Source organism: Acinonyx jubatus, chromosome D2 (genome assembly GCF_027475565.1).
Source record: "Acinonyx jubatus isolate Ajub_Pintada_27869175 chromosome D2, VMU_Ajub_asm_v1.0, whole genome shotgun sequence".
In the NCBI taxonomy this organism is placed as follows: domain Eukaryota; kingdom Metazoa; phylum Chordata; class Mammalia; order Carnivora; family Felidae; genus Acinonyx; species Acinonyx jubatus.
The window spans coordinates 6,546,418-6,569,962 of record NC_069393.1 but is presented as its reverse complement, the minus strand read 5'-3'; the positions used below and the strand labels follow the sequence as shown (position 1 = coordinate 6,569,962).

Sequence of the window (23,545 nt, the reverse complement as noted above, 5' to 3'; positions counted from 1 at the left end):
GTCATGATTCCATGGTCACATCTTGTGAGATCGAGCCCTGCGTCGGGCTCTGCACTGACAGTGAGGAGACTGCTTGGGATTCTCTGTCTCTCTTGCTTTCGGCCCCTGCCCCGCTCATGCTTCTCTGTCTCTCTCTTAATAAATAAATAAACTTAAAAAAAAAAAAAAAAGATGCCTGGAACATGATAAACACTCAAAATGTTAGCTATTATTTTGACAGATTAAACCAGACATAATAATTACTGATACCATAATGTCCCATTTAAATGTACTTCTTTTTTTTTTTTTTTAAGTTTATTTATTTACTTGGAGAGAAAGCCAGCACAAGCAGGGGAGGAGCAGAGAGGAGGAGAGACAGAATCCCAAGCAAGCTCTGTGCCATCAGCACACAGCACGATGTGGGGCTCAAACTCACCAACTGTGAGATCATGACCTGAGCTGAAACCACGGTCAGACGCTCAACCGACTGTGCCACCCAGGCGCCCCGACGTGTGCTTCTTCTTTTTTTCTTTTTTTAAGAGATACGCTTCCAATTTATTTTATTTATTTATTATTACCTTTTTTGAAGTAAGCTCGACACCCAAAGTGGGGCTTGAATGCACGACCCTGAGATCAAGAGTCCCATGTTCTACTGACTGAGCCAGCCAGGTGCCCCCAAATTGACTCGTTACTTATTGTATCGTCATCTGTTTGTGTCAATCCTTCCCCATATCCTTCTGGATCATGGGATCCCTGAAGGCAGAGCCTGGGTACTACCCACAGCACCTGACACAATCCTGGTATGTAACGACTGCTCAGTTTGTTGGGGAACGTGATGAAGGCTTTCACAATGGCTTATGTGTGAGGGGTGCTTTGCAAGAGGCAAAGCACGCATGCATGGAAAGCCCAAGATTTGAAGTTCAAGACACGTGTCCGAGGTTGGGTGACTGGTCTATGCCAGAGTCAGGTCCTGTGATTCTCGCCCCTGGAACCTTCCACTGGGTCATCCTGCTGAGGAGGGCAGTCCCGAGTCTTACAGTTCGGGACCCTGCCCTTCTCCAGTTCCGTTGTATTTGACGGACGGGGGGGTGCCTGTGGCAGTGTTCCGTGAGTGGCAGTTCAGAGTCCCTGAGGAAGACGGTTTTTTTTTCCCTGCATGCCTCGTAACTATGCTTGGTTTTGTACAGGTCACCACAAATGGCATTATTGCCATGAGTGAACCCCCGGCCAAAGAATCCTCCCCTGGGCTCTTCCCACCAACCTTCGGAGTGGTGGCACCTTTCCTGGCGGACTTGGACACGACAGATGGCTTTGGGAAGGTTTATTACCGGGAAGACTTATCCCCCTCTGTCACTCGGCTGGCAGCGGAGTGTGTCCAGAGAGGGTTCCCAGAAATCTCTTTCCAGCCCAGTAGCGCGGTGGTTGTCACTTGGGAATCCGTGGCCCCTTACCAAGGGCCCAGCAAGGACCCCGCCCAGGAAGGCAAGGTAAGCGCTCACCCAGGTACAAGTGCGAATACTCCACAGGTTAGCTTTGCACACGTCAGTCTTCCTTGAAGGAGGGAAAATACTTGAGTGAGTCGAGAAGCCATCTCTAGATCTGAAGTCACTGTTCAGGACACGCCTCTGTTTCTCCTTAGAAAAATAATTTCACTCCGCCATTATTTAATGTTTACAGTATTACAGAGGAGAGAGAACCTTGAAAGGTCCCAAACCACTCCCTTTAAACACAGGAGGTTCCAGGTTGGTGGTTCCCAAAGTGTGTACCATAGAACACCCAGTCCTGCACGAGAGTCCTTGAGAAAAAAGCCCCCCCTGGGCAAGTAAATTTGGAGATGCAAAACTTTCTCTCTCTCCTGGTGACTCACTCTGAAAAGGCCTATGATAAAGAAGACCGTGTAATTTTCTTTTTAAGTTTATTTGTTTATTTTGGATGAGAGAGAGCATACGAGCATGCAAGCAGGGGAGGGGCAGAGAGAGAGAGAGAATCCCAAGCAGGCTCTGCACTGTCAGCACAGAGCCTAGTGTAGGGCTCATTCTCACCAACCGTGAGATTGTGACCTGAGCAGAAACCAAGAGTCAGGTGCTTAACTGACTGAGCCACCCGGGAGCCCCAAAACTGGCTTAATTTTTTAAAAAAATTTAGGAGTCCCCAAACCTTTTGGCCAGATTCTTTTTTCCCCTCCTGAATAAGACCCGTTACATCCCACACAACACACTTGGGGAAAGTCTGTCATGGGCCTGTGTGACACAGTTTGCTTTTTGTATCTGTGTGAGTGCCGTCCTTGGAAACTGCTTAAAACCTGCCATTTCTGAAGTGTCTGTCCCTGTCACTTGAGTGATAAATGCCCAACCCCTTGTGCAGAGCCCTTGCCTGCCTCTTGGGCCTAATCTCCCCTTACTTCTCCACACACCCTTTGCAGCACAATTTACACGAAATTATTAGCAATTCTCTGATCATCCTGCTCCCCCCCCCCCCCCAATATCTTGCACTTGCTTTCCTCTCTGCTTGTGACAGCCTCTCCCCGACTCCCACGGCTGGTGTCGAACTTGTACTTGAGCCTCCCAACTTGCACAGCCTTGTCTGCTCCCTCCCTCCCAGCATCGGGCACTTCTTTCTGTGGCTGCAATAGCACTTGGATACAACTCCCTTAAAGAATCTGCCCCCCGTTGTTTTTTAAGAGTTTATTTTTAAGTAATCTCTACACCCAACATGGGGTTCGAACTCCCAACCCCAAGATCATGAGTCACATGCTCTACTGACTCAGCCAGCCAGGCACCCCTGTACCCTAGTTTTGCAATGTTTTCTTCACATGTCAGTCTTCCCATCTGGACCAGAAATTTTCAAGCACAGGGACCATGGATTTATAGGAAAGATAACCAGTATTTAAGGAATATCGTCTCTGTGCCTGGCCCTTCATATTTCACACAGATCTTCTATCATTTCTGCGAAGTAAATGGTTTTCTCTCCATCTGGCAGATTCAGAAATCCAGGCTTAGAGAATTTAAGTAATAGGCCCAAAGTCACACAACCCATGATGAGTCAAGCAAGGATTTGGACCCACATCTGTTTTCTCCCAGAGCTCACGATTCTTCTTACATTGTGTTGCTTGGGCTCAACAGGTGTATGCTAAATGCTGTTGAGCATGATGTTTGAATAAGTTTCATAGTAATGGAAACAAATTCTATGGATAAGAATTTGCTAACTTACATAAGATTCAGGTCTAGAGGTAACATCTCTGTAATTTTTGGCTCACCTTCATGCAGAAAGTATTTGTTCATTAATTGGAAAATTTCATGTTGACAAAGGCTCAGAAATATTTAAGTGGAGCCATCCTGGAATACTTGGTTTTTGCTACAAAAATACTTTTACAATAAGGTGAGGATACTGCCATCTCTGGATGTTCTCTGTGTAGTCTGGGAAATAGAACAATTTAAGATCCATCGATATTTTCCTGAGTAACTCAACCTCAACTCATCTTCACAGAGAAACACATTCCAGGCTGTTCTGGCCTCCTCCGATTCCAGCTCCTACGCCATATTCCTTTATCCTGAAGATGGTCTGCAGTTCGACACGACATTTTCAAAGAAGGATGAGACCCAAGTTCCCGCTGTGGTTGCATTCAGTCAAGGTGTACAAGGATTTATATGGAAGAGCGATGGAGCTTATAACATATTTGCCAACGACAGAGAATCAATTGGAAATTTGGCCAAGTACACTTTCTTTGTTCTTCAGTCGATTATCCCCTTCGTGATCATTTCATTATTAAGATGATCATTTTATTATTTTACTAAGGATGATATATGATATAATGGGCACTATGGAACATTACCTAAAAGTGTTCCCACAGATGTAAATTTTGTATGTAGTTTTTTATATTATGTAGTGTTTTTTTCCTGATGAACTAAAAGTAATACACTCTTAGGATGAGCAGGTTTCCTATTTTTTAGATCTCATGCTCATTTGAAACTGTTTCTACCATCTCTTCTGCAAGTATAAAGTTAGAAATAAAAGCTATTCAAACCCTATCTCCTGCTATGAACCCAGGGCTGAGAAAAACCTTCTACCGCCACACGGACTAGGGGAGAAATTCTCACAACAGAAATAGTGCTCTCTTGGGCTATTTCGTAGAATTTGGCGGAAGCGGGGAAAGCTCAGACTACTTTTTCTGAAACTAAAATCTTTCCTCTCCCAGTATGCTTTAAAAAATGAAGAAAGAACACCCTCCCTCAACATCATATTATCAAATTGACTCTAAAACTCCACTGCCCTTGACTTAATGGCCTGCTTAGCAACTGGCTTTATATGGGTGAGGAAAGCCCTCATTTATACTTCTTGCCTATTTCCATGGTGTAAATTCTCCTTTATTGGCCGCTTTCCGGCTACCCACTTCGTGTTGCTCAACCATGGAGCTCAGAACAGAACCATTCTCAGCACGCAGATGCAATAGATTTCAATAACTTCCAGAACATGTAGGCGATCGTAAAATAAATCAACGTGATGAGTTTCAAGTATTTGTTGCCTTTGTTTTTTTAATGTAATTTATTTAATTATAAGTTTACGTAATATAATTGCTTACAATGGCCGTGTTTAATAACTGGCTTGCAAAACTGCTAACATTTAACAACTGGTTCTCATGAGCTGGTGCTAGCAAGGTCCTGTGTACCCTTGCCTTTCCTGGAAGTCCCTGGGAGACAGATTGAATACACATCTTATTTCTGCAGGGCTTTCTGGATCCTCATCCCCCCGTCCCACCCCAGCATCTTGCTCAGTGTTCCCCACCGAGGAACGTCTGTCCCCTCCTTCCGCTGCAGAAGCTGGTCATTTTGCATAGTTTCTGATTGGAGCACTTCCGATCACAGACACATAAGAACAGTAAACATGGTGCCGAGAGGAGAGATTAGGGTTATTCTGCTGTGTTTTTTAATTATAAAAGGCCTTTAGATTCTGAATCTCATTTGCATCTCACTGTACCTTTGGAACATAAAAAGGTAAACTGAGGCCTGTCGAAGATTCCATGGCTGATAGGCTTGGGATTTCTGATCATCCAAGTCTGTACTGTTTTCACTCACAACACTTCTGACACCAAATAGGTGGGATTCCCCCCCCTCCCCCATACCAAGCAATACTCTAACTCTCTGGACATCCACTTGGTGTCCTACAATTCAGTTCAGTTCTGACACTAACAGCCCAGGGTGAGCACGGACCCCACTGGTTAAGGGCTCAGTCCCACAAGACCGGCCCCACTGCAGATGCCAGCCACACTTTCCAGGCTGCCACTTGTACTTCTGATCAACCAGCTCTATAAATTGGGGGTTTCTGTGACCCCCCCACCCCCACCCCACTCAGGTTGGATAATTTGCTAGAATGGCTCAGACTCAGAGAAGCACTTTTCTTACTATCACCAGTCCATTTTATGTTCTTTTTTAACGTTTATTTATTTATTTCAAGAGAGAGAGGGAGTGAGAGTGTGGTAGGGGCAGAGAGAGGGAGAGAGAGAGAGAGAGAGAGAGAGAGAATCCCAAGCAGGCTCCGCACTGTCAGAGCAGAGCCCAATGCAGGGCTCGAACTCAAACCCTTGAGATCATGACATGAGCCGAAACCGAGTTGGACACATAACCGACTGAGGCACCCAGGCACCCCACCAGTTTATTTTAAGGGATACAAGTCGGGAACAGCCCGGATAGAAGAAATGTATAGGGCAAGGTGTGGGAGGGAGAGGAGGCTTGAACCCTCCATGCTATCCCTGGGCACACCACCCACCAACGCAAAAGCTCTCCCAACCTCATCGTTTAGGGATTTTTTTTTTTTACATAAGCATGATGGATAAACTCATTGGCCTTGATGATTAACCCAGTCTCCAACCCCCTCCCCTCTCTGGAAGTCAGGGCGTGGGGCTGAAAGTTCCAACCTTCCAACCTTGCCCTGGTCTTTCTACTGCCCCGCCCCCATCCTGAAGCTCCCCAGGGTTGCAGCCACCACTCGTTCATTGGCAGAGAAAAGCCCATCTCATCACTCCAGAGACTACAAGGATTTTAGGAGCACCGTGGCAGAACCAGAGGTTTCAGGCTGATGCCAGACCCCCAGGGCTCCTTCTGCTTGGTTAGTGGGGGCGGTTTGTGGTTGCTGGCCTGTTTTTAAGAAGCCCATCCTTCTCCTCTAGGAGCAGTAACTCCGGGCAGCAGGGCGTCTGGGTGTTTGAGATTGGGAGCCCGGCCACGGCCAGTGGTGTAGTGCCCTCCGACGTGAGCCTCGGACTGGACGACGGAGCAGAATATGATGATGAAGATTACGACTCGGTGACACATCTGGGCCTAGAGGACGTGGGCACGACATCCTTCCCCTATGAGGCTCCGAGAAGCGGAGACCCCAGCATGCACAGCGTGCCCTGGGTCCTCTCCCCCCGCCGCCTGCCCACCGAGAGGCCCCCTGGACCTCCCGGACCTCCTACGGAGAGGACCAGATCTTTCCAGCTGCCGGGGGAGGGGTTTCACCAGCAGCACCCACAGGTCATAGACGTGGATGAAGTTGAGGAAACAGGAGTGGGTAAGGCCTTTGAGGTTGCAGCTGGTATGTTCCTGGACACTTGGGCTTCCAGACAGGAGTCCTGCTGGGGGGATGTCAGTTGCGTGTCTCACATGGTGGTTTGTGAGGACGTGAGCTGGGGAAGTAGAGGCAGACCCCGTTCTCAGCCGTAGAGCTTCGGTGGATGGGCCTGATGGCTTCAAAGACTCCAAGCCATCTTTTGGGATTAGGGCTGCGGTTACGGGGGACTGCTGAGCGGGTGTTCTGTCAAGTTTCCTCTTACTCGTTTCTGTCGTTTTAAAGAGAAAAGTGCTTTGGAATTATTTTGCAAGTCTGATTTTCTTATTGGTGACTTCTGGGATCAGAAATGTATTCACCCACCTGAAAAAACATTTTCGAAGTTTCTTTGGCTATTTACGCAGTTTATCTTTGACGTTTATTTCCTCTTGGTTTTGGAAGGAGAATGGTTGATTATTTTTCCTCCCCGGTCCTGTCAGCTTCAGAGTTGGTTTGTGAAGATTTAAAAATGCAACACAAACAGAGCCCTCTTTTAAAGATAGTTTTAAAATACAGTCTCTTCTAGTCAACCACATTCTATCAGATTTTTGCTGCATTCTGAGGGAAAACCATTTGGGCTCCTGCGTGCTTTGATTTGTCGTATAAAAGATGTTCAAATTAAACTGTATTTACTATGTTTCACTCTTCACGCTGACGCATAATCCATTAACATTCATATAAATGAGATGGTCCAAGCCTTTAAATGTTGTTTACTGCGACTCTTTCCTGCTTCTACTACGAAGTTTTAAGGTCCCCAGGAAAATCTACTCCGTTGCACATGATTCACTCTGTTTTATTTCTCCTTCTGATTTGTTTCATCCAGGTCCTTATATGTGTTTGTTCTTTTCGAATATCCCAAAGCATGGACAAGATCTGGTGGGCAGGGGAAGAGTGCTTACTTTTTAGGCACAGAAATGGGGAAATTACCCCTTACTGGCATGATGAGGACATGGGCTCATGTCTCAGGGCTCCCCTATACACGCTGCACCCTGGATTTCTTGGGGTGATGCTAACAGCTAGCATATGGCACTCTGTGCTTACAGCTGGTTCCAGACTGATTTCCCCGAGACATGTAGGGTATGTTTACTCGTAGAACTTGTTCCAGACTGATCCCCCCAGACATGTGGGGTGTATTTATTTGTAGGTGTTTAGTCTGGAATCTTATTCTGCTTTTCCCTGTCTAGGTGTCTCTGACATAACATTTGTGAAGCTTTCATCATACCTAGCACCAACAACTTACGGTGGTTTATTACTTGGTACTGGTAAAAGCCTAGACTTGAACCCCAAATGTGTCTAGAACAGATGTTTCTTGTCCCTCCAGTCCCACTGTTTTTATTAGAAAGGTCAGTCTCCTGTAGCCAGCAGTACATTCCCAGTGTTCTTTGAAAAGTCACCCACAGATACACAGGCCATAAGGGACCCACTGGGAGCTGGGCCCACAGCTAGAGCTGTGTGTGTTCAGCTCAGGGCCCGAATGTTCCCAGCTCCAAACGCCACCCTTATACACACTGGAAATTCCCTTCGGAGGGTGTAGACTAATCAAATCCACCACTAAAGGTTAAACTTTAATCTTCCCTCGTAACAGTCACTTATAAATTGGATCATTATCCCCTCTGAAAGTCCATCCCTCTTGTGCTTTTGAAGTTCATTGCAAATTAATTTGCTCTGGATTATTAAATTTAATGAGCTAGTTCATAGTTCTAATAAAATGAACCTGGGAAGTAGGAATTTGAAATAGAAATTCTTTGTGTTTCTTGGGTCAAAGGCCTTTAGACCAAGGATGACTAAAGAATTACTTCGAATCAGCTTTTGAGTATAAGGGTTTCTGAGTTTTCCCCTGGGGAGAAGAAAGAGGCAACAAAGGTTTAAAATATTTTAGGTCATTAAAATGACACATTTTATGAGATAGATCTATATGTGTAATTTTCTTTTACCACAATAAATAACAGTAAAAAGAAAAATTTTAGGGGCACCTGAGTGGCTCAGTCGGTTCATCATCTGACTCTTGGTTTCAGATCAGGTCATCATCTCGAGTGTTGTGAGTTCAAGCCCCACATCAGGCTCCTAACTGACATTGCAGGACTTGCTTGGGATTCTCTCTCTCTCCCTCTCTCTCTCTCTCTCTCTCTGCCCCTCCCCCACTCACCCTCTGTCTCTCTAGAAAATGAATAAATAAACTTAAAAAAATTTACGGTCTCAGGGGCACCTGAGTGGCTCACTTGGTTAAGCGTTGGACTTCAGCTCAGGTCATGATCTCACAGCTCATGGGTTCGAGCCCCTCATTGGGCTCCGTGCTGACAGCTCAGATCCTGGAGCCTGCTTCGGATTCTGTCTCAGTTTCTCTCTGCCTCTTCCCACTCACGCTCTTGTCTCTCCCTCAAATATAAATAAAAATTAAAAAAAAAAAAAAAAGTACGATCTGCCCCAAAATGTCAAGCCCATGTGGCTACATTACCTGGATCTCATATTAAGATTGTATTTGATGGTAGTAGCCTAATATCGATACAGTGATAATATTGATTGCATGACCCAGTACGTAGGATTATAGCATTTTATAATAATTCACCCTTGTGATGTCTCAAACCCCGTTTAGACCCATTTGCCTTGGTGGTTTGCGTACTGCAGCCACCATACTATGTAAGAAGCTACAGGTGTGAGCACTGTCCTGGAATCCCCCCAGCAGACGGGAAGGGCTTGGGGGCGCACAGTGTCATTAACCCAGCCTGGTCCACCGCCATGCACACGCTAACCGGTGTGCCGTGTTTTCCCTAAACAGTATTCAGCTACAACACGGATTCCCGCCAGACATGTGCCAACAACAGACACCAGTGCTCTGTGCACGCGGAATGCAGGGACTTCGCCACGGGCTTCTGCTGCAGCTGCGTTGCTGGCTATACTGGGAACGGCCGACAGTGTGTCGCAGAAGGTACTCGGCTTTTGTGTGTTCCATTTGTGCGGGAGGAAGGAGGGAGTGGAGTTTCTGTTTTGGTGCTTGTTTTGAAAGGTTGGCTTTTACCCAGATCTCTAAAGGTGGGTAGTCTTTTTAGTAGGGCAATCGTATTTAATCTCTCGTTCCCATTCTTTGTCATCCTCTCCTAAAGGGTATTTCTTGGAGAATGCCCGTTTTCCTAGCACGGTGAGGTCTCTTTCTTTCCTGCGCTGTTTTTCCCTCCATCTTTGAAATGAGCCCATCTTCACAACGGCCCCTAGTGTTGGACAAAGGCTGAAGTTTTGAAATAATGCGACCTGGACCTGGCATCGTTAATGCCTCTTGTTTCCCTCACTTTCTTTCCAACCTACCGTGTGGCGCTGCTCGAAGACCTGACTGGCCTAATGGTTGTTAAGCCCCAGCTGGGCCAACGGGGGCGGCTGTAGACCAGAGTTTGTAGTGGGGAAAAGTCTAGTCCAGTCACCCTTCCCCTTGGGTTGTCCTTCCCCCATGCCTCTAAAATCACAGCACGATGATGGCAGAGCATAAGGGGCACGCCAATTAATTCTGGGCTCCAGACCCATGTGGGGCCTGACTCCAAAATGGATTCAGCTGTGGGCGGACCTCGGCTCTGAGCTCTGCACCCAAGAGGACCAGCCAGTCTTGATGTTCTCAGGTGAGAAGAATCTTCTCGGTGAAGGTCTAGGGGGCCAGACAGTGAGGCCTCCAGGAGGTTAGGGCCATAAAATTAAAACCAGCAAAAACCCTACCATACTGAACATTTGTCCCCTTCAGACACCAAGTCACCTCACTTGTCACCGGCCATTTTCCTTGTGTTTCACCGGGAACCTCAACTGCTTTGCAAATTTGACTAAATAAAACTCAGTTGCAGAAATGGTTTCTGTTTTTCGCATCCCCAGCCATAGCTGTGGTAAAATCAGTTAATTTGCTAAAAACATTTCTTTTTCTTCTGGGTCACAATGAGATAAAGTGAGTTTTGTTAAATACTATCTGAAGCAATGAAAGAAAATTGTGTGTACTTTTCATGTTAATTTAGGGGGATGTTTTGAACTTCTGTAAATGTAAATCCCACCCCACCCCCCAGGTATGGTGTGCCTTTGCTTCTTTGTTTTAGGCTTGGCTTTTATGCTTCTCTCACCCTGAGACAAGCTTCTAGAATCGACACTGAAAACTTTTTCTTAAAGAGCAGCCTCCTTAGCTCTTTCTGTGCCAAATATCAGAGCTGGAAATGCTGAGCAGTTTGTGCTTGTTTTGCAAGCTCAGATATAACAAACTGTTCAGCTACATATTTTGATATTCTATACACGCCCCATAATAGTTCTGTGGTTTAAATATTTGTTGGAATCTTGCTACTTTGGAAACATTTTTCTGGCTCAAGGTTTGGTGGAAAAAATTTGTTTGGTTTCCTTAACTTGGCTTTCCTGCCTGTTTCTGTAATTGTTTAGGGGATGCATTTTTTTCATATTAGTCGTCCCAACTTAATAGCATTCCCCAGTGCAGTGACACAATTTGTGTGCGTAGTTATTGTGTGTGTATGCTTTGGCTTGTCAGTGACCCTTGGGCATCCCGAACATAGTGAAAGGTCTTCTGAACATGGGCGATGACAGTCAGGTACAAGCCGCTCTGTCTAGTGTGACTCAACAGACTTCATTAAGAACTTAAATATGTGCAGAAAACTCTGCAGAGACCAAGTGAAGGAGCTGGGTGGGAAAGTCCTGTCCCTAGTACTCTAGGAAGAGAAACAAGATATGTGCCGTCAATAACTGATAGAATTTAATTCTTTCTTTTTAAAATGTTTATTTATTTTGAGATTGGAAGAGAGAGAGAGAAAGCAAGCCGAGGGACAGAGAGAGAGAGAGAGAGAGAGAGAGATGGAGGGAGAGAATCCCAAGCAGGACCCGTGCTGTCAGCACAGAGCCTGACACGGGGCTCGAACTCACAAACTGTGAGATCATGACCTGAGCCGAAATCAAGAGTCAGACGCTCAACTGACTGAGCCACCCAGGCGCCCCAAGATGTTGGAATATCTAACTTGCTTTATAGGTACAGGTCCCATCAGGCATGTTACTCTTTGTTAAAAGGCTGGCTTCTTTGTTTCTTGCTCAGGTTCCCCGCAGCGAGTTAACGGCAAGGTGAAAGGAAGGATTTTGGTGGGGAACAGCCCGGTGCCCATTGTCTTCGAGAACACCGACCTCCACTCTTACGTGGTGATGAACCACGGGCGCTCGTACACAGCCATCAGCACCATTCCCGAGACCGTCGGCTATTCTCTGCTTCCTCTGGCCCCTGTTGGAGGCATCATTGGATGGATGTTTGCAGTGGAACAAGATGGATTCAAGAATGGGTTCAGCATCACAGGTAATTTATCTCAGACGTTGAAATTAATGGACCACACGATGGTGCCCGGGGCCCGGGGGGAGGGGCTGGGGGGTGAATGCAAAGGGAACTTCCTGTCTGCAAAAACTTACTGATGAACATTTTGTGGCTCCAGAAATAAGATTTTGAGGCAAAATCATCAATTTTTTCATTACTATGTACTAACTAAAGCTATCTAGAATTGCATTGTGATCAGGGAGTGATTTCATGTGGGGCGGGATTTAGAAGTCTCCAGCAGAGCAAGTGATGTCATTTTATACATGCTCACACCCCAAAGTGTGGGGCTCACAGTTTCCCTCATTCTGGTTATCAGGCCTGCCTCCAGATTCCCAACCAATCTGAACTGATAGTTGACGTTTCTTCAGTATCTGCTTGGAGAAAAGGAACCTGTCATTTCTAGCTGGTAAATTAAGCCTGATAAACATAATGCTCCTGCGTCTTAGAAAACCTGACTTTCCTTGAAGCTTCTTAGAGGCTGTGCCAGGGAAAGTTCAGTCTTTATTGGACACAGGGGCATATGGTTGGGAGGAAGGTTTCCGTAGAGTAGTCGTGGTCTCTGCTGAGGCCAGCAGCCCTGTGCGTGCTAGAGGCCCTTTTCTGGAACAGCTTGGGTGCAGGAGACTCTGTTCTTCTTCTCCGGCCACTTCCGGGACCTGAAGCCTGTTGTTCTGGGTCACAGGTACCTAGCCGCTGCCTCCGTTTTCTCCACCACTGCCTCCCCTCGCTGGAGCCTCAGCCGTGGCTTTGTTGTGGAAACACCCCAAAAGCAGGGTCTCTGGGCTTTACAAGGGTAACCCTCCAAAAGTGATGGAGTGTAAATACATGCTGAAATGTGGCCATTTTCAGAAAGGAGAGGATATGTATTTGGAAAAGGGTGGACCTACCCATAAGATATCTAATGTTTGGCCTAATATTTCTTCTCTCTGCCCCTCAGGCATGTATATCCTGAGTATTATAATCTCGTTCATGTTCTCATGCAGACATGCTCTTTCCATGGCAGACAGAGTTGAGCTTTGCAGTCAGACCCGCACTCCTACCCTGCACAGCGTTTCATGCTGGTGTTGCTTTATATGGGGGGGCTAATTAAAATGGTGATATTTTGAATTTTTTTTTAATGCTTATTTATTTTTGAGAGAGAGACTGATATGGGTGGGGGAGGGGCAGAGCGCGAGGGAGACATAGAATTTGAGGCAGACTCCAAGCTCTGAGCTGTCGGCGCAGAGCCCGATGAGGGGCTCGAACCCACGAACTGGAAGATCATGACCTGAGCCGACTGAGCCACTCAGGCGTCCCATCATTCTTTTGACTTTTAAAAAAAAAAACATTTAAAAATGTAAGGAGCGTTCTTGGCCCAAGGGCTGCCTGCCAGAGTTAGCCCTGGGGTCATCGTTTGCCAGCACCCCTGCTGTAATGGGAGTGTGCAAATGTGGAAAAGGGAAGATGCCGGGAGAGGGGGCAGGTATTTTTGTTGCCTGTCTGGGGCTACTGCCCTGCACAGACCAAGGAGGTTTCCTGAGCCAACACCTGTAATAAGTGCTCCTCAGGTGGTTTCCGGTAGTGGCCAGGGTTTGCCCTAAGCCACTCCCCCTTCCTGACCACCATTTAGCTGTTACGCTAATCATCATTGTAACTGGCATCTGGGAACGCTTGACGTTTGGCAAAGTACTTTTTAAAAATTTTTTTTTAAATGTTTGTTTATTTAGAGAGAGAGAGAGAGAGAGTGTGTATGTGTGTGTGTGTGTGTGTGACAGAGAGAGAGAGAAAGAGAGAGAATGGGGGAGGGAGAGAGGGAGGACAAGAATCCCAAACAGGCTCTGTGCTGTCAGCGTGGAGCCCTAGGTGCGGCTGGAGGTGCGGCTCGATCCCTCAAGTCGTGAGATGGTGACCTGAGCCGAAATCCAGAGTTGGACGCTTGATCGACCGAGCCACCCAGGTGCCCTTGGCAAAGCAGTTTGTAACATCCTTTACCTCTTCTGGTGTCCACAAGGCAGAATGGATCACTCCTTTATCACCAAGAAATGGAGGCTCAGCGGGGTTAGGGGACACGTGCTGGTTTACCCAGTCGGTACCTAGCACTGCTGGTCCTCCGTTCTTCAGCACCATTCCTGAGCCAGCCCATCTCAGATGCAGGGATGGGGCTGGGAAGGAGTGTCTCTCCAATGCCATCGCTCAGTGGGGCCGCATGGACATCCCCGCTCTGTCCTCCGTGTCGCCAGCTCCGTTTCTAGCAATCAGACTAAAGCACCTGTAGAGGAGGTTCTGGCCTCCTTCCCGCGCAGCACTGTGAGCCTAGGGCTGACAGGAGGGGGCTTCCCAGACGGCAAGGTGACAGACTGCCCTTGCTTTCCAGGAGGCGAGTTCACCCGCCAGGCCGAGGTGACTTTCGTGGGGTACCCGGGCAAGCTGGTCATCAAGCAGCGGTTCAGCGGCATCGACGAGCACGGACACCTGACCATCACCACGGAGCTGGAGGGCCGCGTGCCGCAGATCCCCTTCGGCTCCTCGGTGCACATCGAGCCCTACACAGAGCTCTACCACTATTCCCCCGGGGGTGAGCAGCCAGTGCCGTGGGGGAGGGGGGTGGGGCTAGGGGGGTGGGGGGCAGTCCCGGCCTCCGGCCCGCCCACCGCTGCAGCCCCAGCACTGTCTCCTGGGCTTCGGAGCAGGAAATAGATGGGTGCTAGCTTATTAAAATCACCTTTTCCCCTAATTACAGGCATAGTGCACACTTGTAGAAAATTCGTGCAAAAAAGAAAATAAGCATAATGGTAAAACCATGCCATTATTATTAGATTTAAATGTATTTGTTTCCCTTCAGCCTTTTCCCCATGTGTGTGTGTGTGTGTATATATACATATGTATATATTTATATATAAAATACCCCAACATATATATGTAATATCTCAACATAGATCTCATAAGTCTCCAGGGATATAACATACAGCATGGATATTATATCTGTATGTACTGTATGTATATATGTACATATGTATGTCTCTATATTTTAACCTGTTTTAAATAATTTCAAATTTACAAAAAAGTTGAAAACAACATAGTTTACATTTGCCATTTATGCACCTTCACCAATTGTTAACATTTTGCTACCTTTACTTTACCATTCCATTGCGCATATGTGTGTGTGTGTATATATATGTATATATATATATGCACGTACATATACATATACGTATATATATATATACACGTATATGTATATGTACGTGTATATATATCACAAATTATACATATTTTTTGAGAATAAGTTGTAGTTGTTGTGATCTTCCGTCCCCTAAATAAGTCACCTATTTTTCCTAAGAGCAAGAACATTCTCTTACGTGGCTACAGTACAATGATCACACAGGAAATTTAACATTGATGCATTTCTATTACACATTCTACAGTTGGGTATATAGTTGTTATTTAAGTAAAATTGCAATTATATCACATTATCATATCTTCATTTTCAGTGGGCCTTGAAAACATTGCTTAGTGAGTCTGTACTATTATACGGCTATTACTTTAAACCATTCTATTTTCTTTTTTTTTAATGTTTATGTATTTTGAGAGCGAGCGTGTGTGTGCACACACACACTAGCACAATGGGGGAGGAGCAGAGAGAGAGGGAGTGAGAGAGAAGCCCAAGCAGGCTCCATGCCGTTAGTGCAGAGCTCAATGCTGGGCTTGATCTCATGAACCGTGAGATCATGACCTGAGCGGAAATCAAGAGCTGAACGCCACCCAGGCGCCCCTAAACCATTGTATTTTCTGAAGTTTAAGCTATTTCCAATTTTCCCATCTTGTAACGAGTTGAAATGACCATCTCCATCAGAAATCTTGACCAAATTTCTGATTCTTTTCTAAGATTCAATTCCTAGAAATAGAACTGCTGAGCCAAACAACAGGAACTTTTAGAAGGCTCTTATAAAATTGCCATCCACAAAGGTTGTGCTAATGACCAAGGCTTTGTGGCTTGATTGGGCTCTCCCGGGGATGACAAGAGCTGGGGAATAGGACCCCAGTCTGCGGTCAGCCTGCAACCAGATGGTGTTTCTGGCAGCACAAGCACATGGGAGCTGGACAGGAGGCAGCTTAGACTGATCTTTTATTTATCTTCTGGCTTTTGTTATCAACTACATCAGAGCACACAAATATAAAGAGCCTTTTATTCTTTTTTTTTCTTAAATAGGAAGTTGAGAGTTTCATCATATGGGGGAAAAGGAGGCTCTTCTGAGTGGGGAGGGCTGTCTCTCTTCTCTGTTGAGGTTGGCTCACAGCACTTTAGTAATTTTTCAAAAACTGGTTATTGAAACCCATTTAAGTGTCTCACTTTTTATATGGGAGAACTACTGAATCTAGGGTCACACATAGCGGCCCCTGTTTATTGAATCCGAAGTAAGATAACTTGCGTGAAGCAGTTAGCGCTCTGCTGGTCACATGCTCAATGCTCCGTGGATGGTAGTTTATCTTAATAGTGGTGGCCCGCTTGAGACCAGAAATTTTACATGCGTTATGTCATTCGCGCCCCAACCCATGTTGTAGAAGAAACCGAGGCTAGAGTTGTAACCGGCCTGCGATCACACACCTTGTGAGTGGTAGTGCAAGGTGTAAGTTCAGATGTATCTGCTTCCCCGCGTGTGCTCTTTCCACCAGACCTTACTCTCTGGGGCGGTTCTGGGTGACTTCAGAACTTCTAAAGAGCATGTGATGAGAAAAAGGAATACATATTACTGATGCAGACAATCCCAATAATAGTATGGGAATCTAGGTAGCAGAGCGAGTCCCAACACGGAAACACATGGCCTTCTGCAACCTGCTGCATCTGATCTCTCATCTGGGCAGGCAATCTTGCCAATAGTTTTAAAGTCCTTGACTAAGCCTCTTGCCTCCTTTGTCTCCCTGCCTTGTCTCCCTTCTACCCACCGCACCACACCGCATCCCAGTGATCACATCCTCCTCCACCCGGGAGTACACCGTGATGGAGCCTGAGCAAGATGGCGCTGCCCCTTCCACCATCTACACTTACCAGTGGCGCCAGACCATCACCTTCCAGGAGTGCGCCCACGACACCTCCCGGCCGGCCCTGCCCAACACCCAGCAGCTCTCAGTGGACAGCGTGTTCGTCCTGTACAACCAGGAGGAGAGCATCTTGCGCTATGCGCTCAGCAACTCCATCGGTCCCGTGAAGGGTAGGAATGGCAGCTCGGATTGGGCATCGCGTGTCTGCCTGCACATCTATCTCCGCTCTTTTGCGCATTACTTTTCACGTTTTACTCTCAGTGAGAAGATGAAAATATGCTAAAATATGGCCTGACAGACGAAATAATCTCATCACCTGTGATTCTTAGCTTAGGCGTCTCTGTTCTGCTAACCTAAAGCCTCTTCATTGTTCTGTTTGGGGTGAAGAATGCTAACCTGTTGAGTTACCCCACAGAGCGGACCATCCAAAAAGCTACAGCTGGCTTCAGCAGGGCATTTAGAGCACTCTCATGCTCAGCCTTGAATGGAATGTGTGCTCAGAGCCTGGGGAAATCTGAATAAAGTCTGATGAAAGTCAGGCACAGCACCTACGATGCCCTTTGCCTGTGACAGCACATTGCTGGGGCTGAGGTCGGGTCTGTGCATGCTTCTGGCTGCGTGGAAGGAGCTGGCATTTGGAGAGCGAGCATGACATCTCGGCGTCAGACTTCACATTATCCGAATCTCCAAGCCCCAGGGGTTCCATATCTTTGGGGTTGGGTATTAAGGTCTTTCTCTTTGTCGGTTATTTTTGGTGGGGTCCCCCCACACCCGGGTCACTTCTCCAGCTGACCACGTTTGTCCTTCCGTAGCCCCACAAAGGACAAGGAGGGCTGGTGTCTTTCTCCGTCCTTTGACAACTGTAGCTCTGGGCATCGGGGTTGGCGCATTTTTTCTTAAAAATGTGAATATTTTAGGCTTTGCCAGCTATGCAGCATCTGTCACAGGATCTCAGTTCTGTCATTCGAGCGCAAAAGCAGCCATTGACCATTCGCAAGTGAATGGATGCAGCTGGTTTCCAATAAAACTTTATTTACAAAAGCAGGCGTGGATCTGGAGGGATGTAGTTTGCCGATGCTGCCCCCTGGTGACACAGGAGTCTGGTTTCTTGTTCCAGGACCCACTACTGTTCTCCTGGTCATCAGCTGTGCCTTCCTTTCTGTGGAAGGAGGAAAACCGGCAGGCGTTTCTGAATACTCACTTGGCTTTAATGTCTCTCCTTCACAGACGGCTCCCCCGATGCCCTTCAGAATCCTTGCTACATCGGCACTCATGGGTGCGACACCAACGCGGCCTGTCGCCCCGGCCCCGGGGTTCAGTTCGCCTGCGAGTGTTCCATCGGCTTCCGAGGGGACGGGAGGACCTGCTCCGGTACAGCGTCCATTCTGACTTGTGGGGGTGCTGGGAAGCGAGCTGGGAGGGGGTATCCAGATCCTGCAAACTGGAGGGCTGGGTGTGGCGAGGGAGCGTGGGTGCGGGAGACGCCAGTGGGCCTGCCGAGCCTGGTTAAGCCCCACACCCTGGGTTTCCCGTGGTCACGTTAGGGGTACCGCCCCTTTCTTCCATCTGGTCCAGTGCACAGATTCCGAGCAGCAGAGTAGAATTTAGAAAGCCGCACCACTCACAGGTTTAAAGGGAAGCTGAAGTCAGCGCTCTTTCTAACATTAATAATGTAACGGTCCCTGTAAGGAACCCAGGCACTGCTGGTGTCCTGTGCCCCGCAAACCCCATCTCATTTCTTCCAGCAGCTCTAGAGATCCATTCTTTCGCTTCTGTCTTTTAAATTTTAAAAAATATTTATTTATTTATTTTTGAGAGAGAGAGAGCATGAGTGGGGAGGGGCCGAGAGAGGGAGACACAGAATCTGAAACGGGCTCCAGTCTCTGAGCTGTCAGCACAGAGCCCAGTGCGGGGCTCGAACTTACGGACTGTGAGATCACGACCTGAGCGCAAGTTGGACACTCAACCGACTCAGCCACCGGACTCCCCTCATTATAATTTAATTTAAAAAAAAAAAAATTTTTTTTTTAACATTTATTTATTTTTGAGACAGAGAGAGACAGAGCATGAACTGGGGAGGGTCAGAGAAAGAGGGAGACACGGAATCTGAAACAGGCTCCAGGCTTTGAGCTGTCAGCACAGAGCCCGACGCGGGGCTTGAACTCACGGACCGCGAGATCATGACCTGAGCTGAAGTCGGCCGCTTAACCGACTGAGCCACCCGGGCGCCCCTCATTATAATTTAATTTTTAATACATGCACGTAGACAGCTGGATCCTGATACGTTCGTGATGTATCAAGTCCAGTAGCAAGGGCCAGTTGGTGGATTCCTGACTCAGTGAAGAGTCCATACAGCAGAGGCAGCTAGTGCCAGGAAGTCAGGTGCTTCAACCAGAGCTCCCGACATCTGTGACACAGGGCTCACTGGTGACCGTAAGGAATGCTAGAAGTAGATCCCCCTAGTGCAGGAGCAGCATACACAAGTGTGTTTGGCCAGAAAGATGAGCGGCCCCCTTGAATGACTCAGGCGTAAGAATCTGGTGAGCCCAGAAGCCCTGAAATTTGGGAACGATGCCTTAGGTCTGGAATCCAACCCTCTGATGAATGGCACGCTTCATGTGCTGATTTAACAGAAAGGGTGGCAGAGTGGACTCTATGTGAGGTCCTCGTGGGGGCATCTGAAATCATGGAGAGCAGGACCTGTGCTTAAAAGAACAGACTGTATAGTCGTTTAGCCAGCCTGCTGATAGCTTTGTACATGGGATAGAATTCAATCGGAGGCTCACCTTCCTTGGAACATACCACTGGGAAGGGATCTGATCGCCTCAGATCATCAGTTTTCCAATATGTCCCCAGATAGCCCAACAGTTTTGAATGGCTGAATTGGCTCAGGCGAATTTGAAAAAGCATGGTCCTGTGTGTGTGTGTGTGTGTGTGTGTGTGTAAGAGAGAGAGGGTGAGAGAGAGCACGAGTGAGCAGAGATCCCCCAGGGCTGTGAAGATGGTGATGGACACCATGCAGGGGGTCCCTCATTTCTTTGGGGGAAGCATATACCTCCTTAGTCTTTACGTGGCCCTGTGTCTACTTCATATGCCAACAGAATGTTAATAAAACATGGAGATGCCCCAACCTGCTGCTGCTGGGCCATGACATCTGGCTAATTCTTCCACTCTTGGTACCTGAGCTTATTGTAGAAGGAGCACTTAATTCAGTTCACAAGGCACAACCAGCCATACGTTGCATAATCTATTGCTATCATAGAAAACTCTCTGATGCAGTCACTCAGGAAGACAGGTGGTCATGTGGGGACTTGCTTTTGTTCTGGGGTTAGCCCTTGCTCTGGCACATTAGCACCATGGAATGTGGATAGATTCCCAGTCAGGCTGCTTTTTGTTCTGGGTCACTAGAACATGCCTCACAGTGTTAATGCATGGAGACATGAGGCCGTTGATAGGAAATTACATTAAGCAAATCACTTCATGCATTATTTTGACCTGCAAAATGACTTAGAAGAGAACGATCCTTTGTAATTCAGTTTGGGTGATGTGGATATAATGATAGTTGGCATCCTGAACAAGCCCGGTGTTGGCGAGACACTGCAGAGTGACCCTCGAAGGTGGTTTGGAGAAGGTCTTCAGATGAAAACACAAGAGCTCGGGTGCCTGGCAGAATGGCTTCCGTGTGTTTCTCGATTGGGAGTCTGTAGAGATGGTTGTGGATAACCTGTCATCTCTTGAGCACACACAAGACACTTAAATCAAAGTGAACAAGTCCCCTCCTCAAAGAGCCTGGCCTTTATAAAAGGGACACATTTAGAGTTGTTGAAAAGACATGAAAAGTAGCCATTCTGAAAAAAACTAAAAAAGGAAGCAGTGATTACAGGAATAGTCCAGCATTTTCCTTTCGGGTCAGAGAATGAGCTGTGTGCAAGGAAATGTCTTCCCAAAGAAGAGTTTGACCAGATAATACAATAAGAAAAATAAACTTTGAACAGATACTGTGAGATTTTAGGAGGGACAGTTATCACCAATGCACTGTTTCCAATAAAGTAAGAATTAAAGTCCTAGCCTCAATTTACAGAAGGGTTTAAATTAGACATTAGGAAGAGTTTCCACACTCTAAGGACTGTGCACTTCTAGTGGGGAAACTGCTAGAGTCTTGCTCTAAAGAAAAAGTGTTACCCTGCTTGGATTATATGTGCAGACTTTTATGGAGGTGTGGATTGTGCCAGGGGACTGTCCCCTCCATCATCCCGTGAGCCCCGCCCCTATCCTGTTGGCCAGTAGCACCTAGGACATGAGGGATTGAGCTCCCTGCTAATCACTTACGTAGCTTTTTTGAAACTCACAGCTGCCCTGCCATAAACCTTCTGGGGGCGAATGGAACTTGGAAAACTTCCCCTAGTGATTTTGTTCTGTCCCTTTGATTGAAAAGCTTTGCTTCTGTGCCATTGTGCTTTGGCAATCGCGTTGAAGCCGTGGAGTCCTGCAGTCTGTACAGGGCGTCCAGACATCTGTGCTGGGAGTGTCCTCTGAGGGTTACGCATGGAGACTGTGGAAGCCGGAATGATTTTTTTTTTCTCCTGTGTTGTTGGAGCAGCAGCTGGTGGATAGAGTTGTGGAGGCCATGCTTGCTCAATATCCCCACGCCCGCACCCCAGTCTCATGGAAGAGGCTGCTGGGGGAGGGGGCTTTGTTCCGTGACCTTCCAGCTGTGCCTGGAGCCGTCCTCTTGTGTGAGACCTTGTATCTTAAACGTGTCGCAGGAACGTTCATTGCAGTATATTTTCAAAAAGCTGTTACTGTTTGTTTTGGGGTTTTGCGTGGGTACGGGAATGGTGTGGCAAAGATGCTTATCTTGTGCCACGTCCACTAGGCCAGCGGGGCATTTGTTTTACCAGTGAAGAGACTGACTAGGTGGTGGATGCATGAGGCTTTGTCTCCCAAGTGTGAAAGATTCACCTTAAGGCATTGGGGGGGGGGGGGGGAGAGTGGTGGGGGAGGGGGTGGAGGAGACTTGTCTGTTCTCAGCCATCATGAAATCTGTCTATGTGTCTGAGTTCTAGAAATGCTGGAAGTAACCATGTACCCTCTGAGAATGAGGTTGGCATGGGAAAGACCTTGTGTGATTGTGTTTATTTCAACCCATCAGTGGACAGGTAACCAGGGTCCTGACAGGTTAGCTCGGTTTCTTGTCCGGGCCAACCAAGCTTCCTGTGGGATTAGCTCTAGATTGGACCCCGATGCCTAGAGGTCATGCGAGGGCCATGTTCCTAGAATTGGCCAAATCCATCCCCATGGCTGGTTGTATAAGTTGAATCCTTAAAAATTAGAATAATAGCTACATTTCTTGAGAATCCTAGGTGCTGCTCTGCCTTACATCCATTTTGTGTCATCCTCAGAAGGACCCCTCAAGGTCAATAGTACTTTGCTTATTTACTAATGGGGAAGCTAAGGCTGACTAGTCAGCCACTTGTCCAAGAGCACACAAGCTGGTAACTGAAGGAGGCAGGATGTGAACCCCAGTATGTCCAGCTCCAAAGCATATGCTTTTTTGGTTCTACTTTACCCCATGTGATGGCTTTGGTATCATCATGCAAGAGGACATCACCCGGCTAGTTCATTTACAACCTTGTGAGTTAACAGCTTTCCTTTTAGAGCATTAAGCTCTAGGTAACATTCAAAAATTGACAGTCAGGCTTTACATTGTTCGACTTTGCTTTGTAACCGTAACTGGAGAAAGGTAATATTTTTGAGGAGCATATATTTACATATGTTCAGTAACCTAGGAGGCTTACTCATGGTCTGGACACTTGTCCGCACAGATTTCTGACATGTGTGTACCATTCTGGTGTTGGTGAACTCCAGGCTCAGCAGCTAATCCCAGGACAGGCACGGGAAGGCCACGTTTACAGCAGGAGGACCTTGAGATCTCTCTCGAAAGTTATGCCCAGGAGAAAAAACCACTATTTACTAACGCTACTTTTGGAATATAGAACAGTTTGTTTCAAAATTGATCCCTTCAAGGGCCAAAATGCTTTCTATTTTATTATACCTGGTGATATTTGAAGAAGTGGTTTTTAAAAGTCTGCCTGTTGAAAAAATTTGTCGTAGATATCGATGAATGTTCAGAACAGCCCTCGGTGTGTGGGAGCCACGCGATCTGCAATAACCACCCCGGAACCTTCCGCTGCGAGTGTGTGGAAGGCTATCAGTTTTCAGAGGAGGGGACGTGTGTGGGTAAGTTCTGTAGATAACTTTCCAAAATGTTTGTTCATACGGCAAAGGTGTTGCCCCAGGTAATTGTCCTGGCTGGGTTGGCGAGTGTTGGCTTCTGTTGTTGACGGAAGCAGTTTTCAAAGATGAATCAGACTTCATTGCCTACCCCCAACTACCCAGAGGGTCATACGTATAACGAACAAGCAGTGTTATTGTCTATGCTATAGTAATAGTGTCCCCTCACCTTTGATAAGCTTTTTTGCACTACTTTCCTTCTTATAAATTTCCTTTTAATTCTTTTCATTGTTTTAATACCTGTTAAAACAATTACACTTGTTTCTTGATTTGTTTTTTGTGTATTAAGTTTAGTTATTTTTGAGACAGAGAGACAGAGAGGCAGAGAGAGAATCCCAAGCAGGCTCC

The 23,545-nt window shown here is 46.9% G+C and overlaps 1 protein-coding gene across 1 annotated transcript in view; it reads left to right on the top strand.

Moving 5' to 3' along the window:
• NID1 (nidogen 1) overlaps positions 1-23,545 on the top strand; it is an 83,468-nt gene that overhangs the window by 26,461 nt on the left and 33,462 nt on the right. Inside the window, exons 2-10 of the mRNA XM_027046989.2 lie at positions 1,167-1,466; positions 3,466-3,692; positions 6,143-6,525; positions 9,338-9,487; positions 11,618-11,869; positions 14,238-14,438; positions 16,828-17,073; positions 18,131-18,274; positions 23,018-23,143. Coding sequence (XP_026902790.2) covers positions 1,167-1,466; positions 3,466-3,692; positions 6,143-6,525; positions 9,338-9,487; positions 11,618-11,869; positions 14,238-14,438; positions 16,828-17,073; positions 18,131-18,274; positions 23,018-23,143 — 2,029 coding nt within the window. The remainder of the gene's footprint in view (positions 1-1,166; positions 1,467-3,465; positions 3,693-6,142; positions 6,526-9,337; positions 9,488-11,617; positions 11,870-14,237; positions 14,439-16,827; positions 17,074-18,130; positions 18,275-23,017; positions 23,144-23,545) is intronic.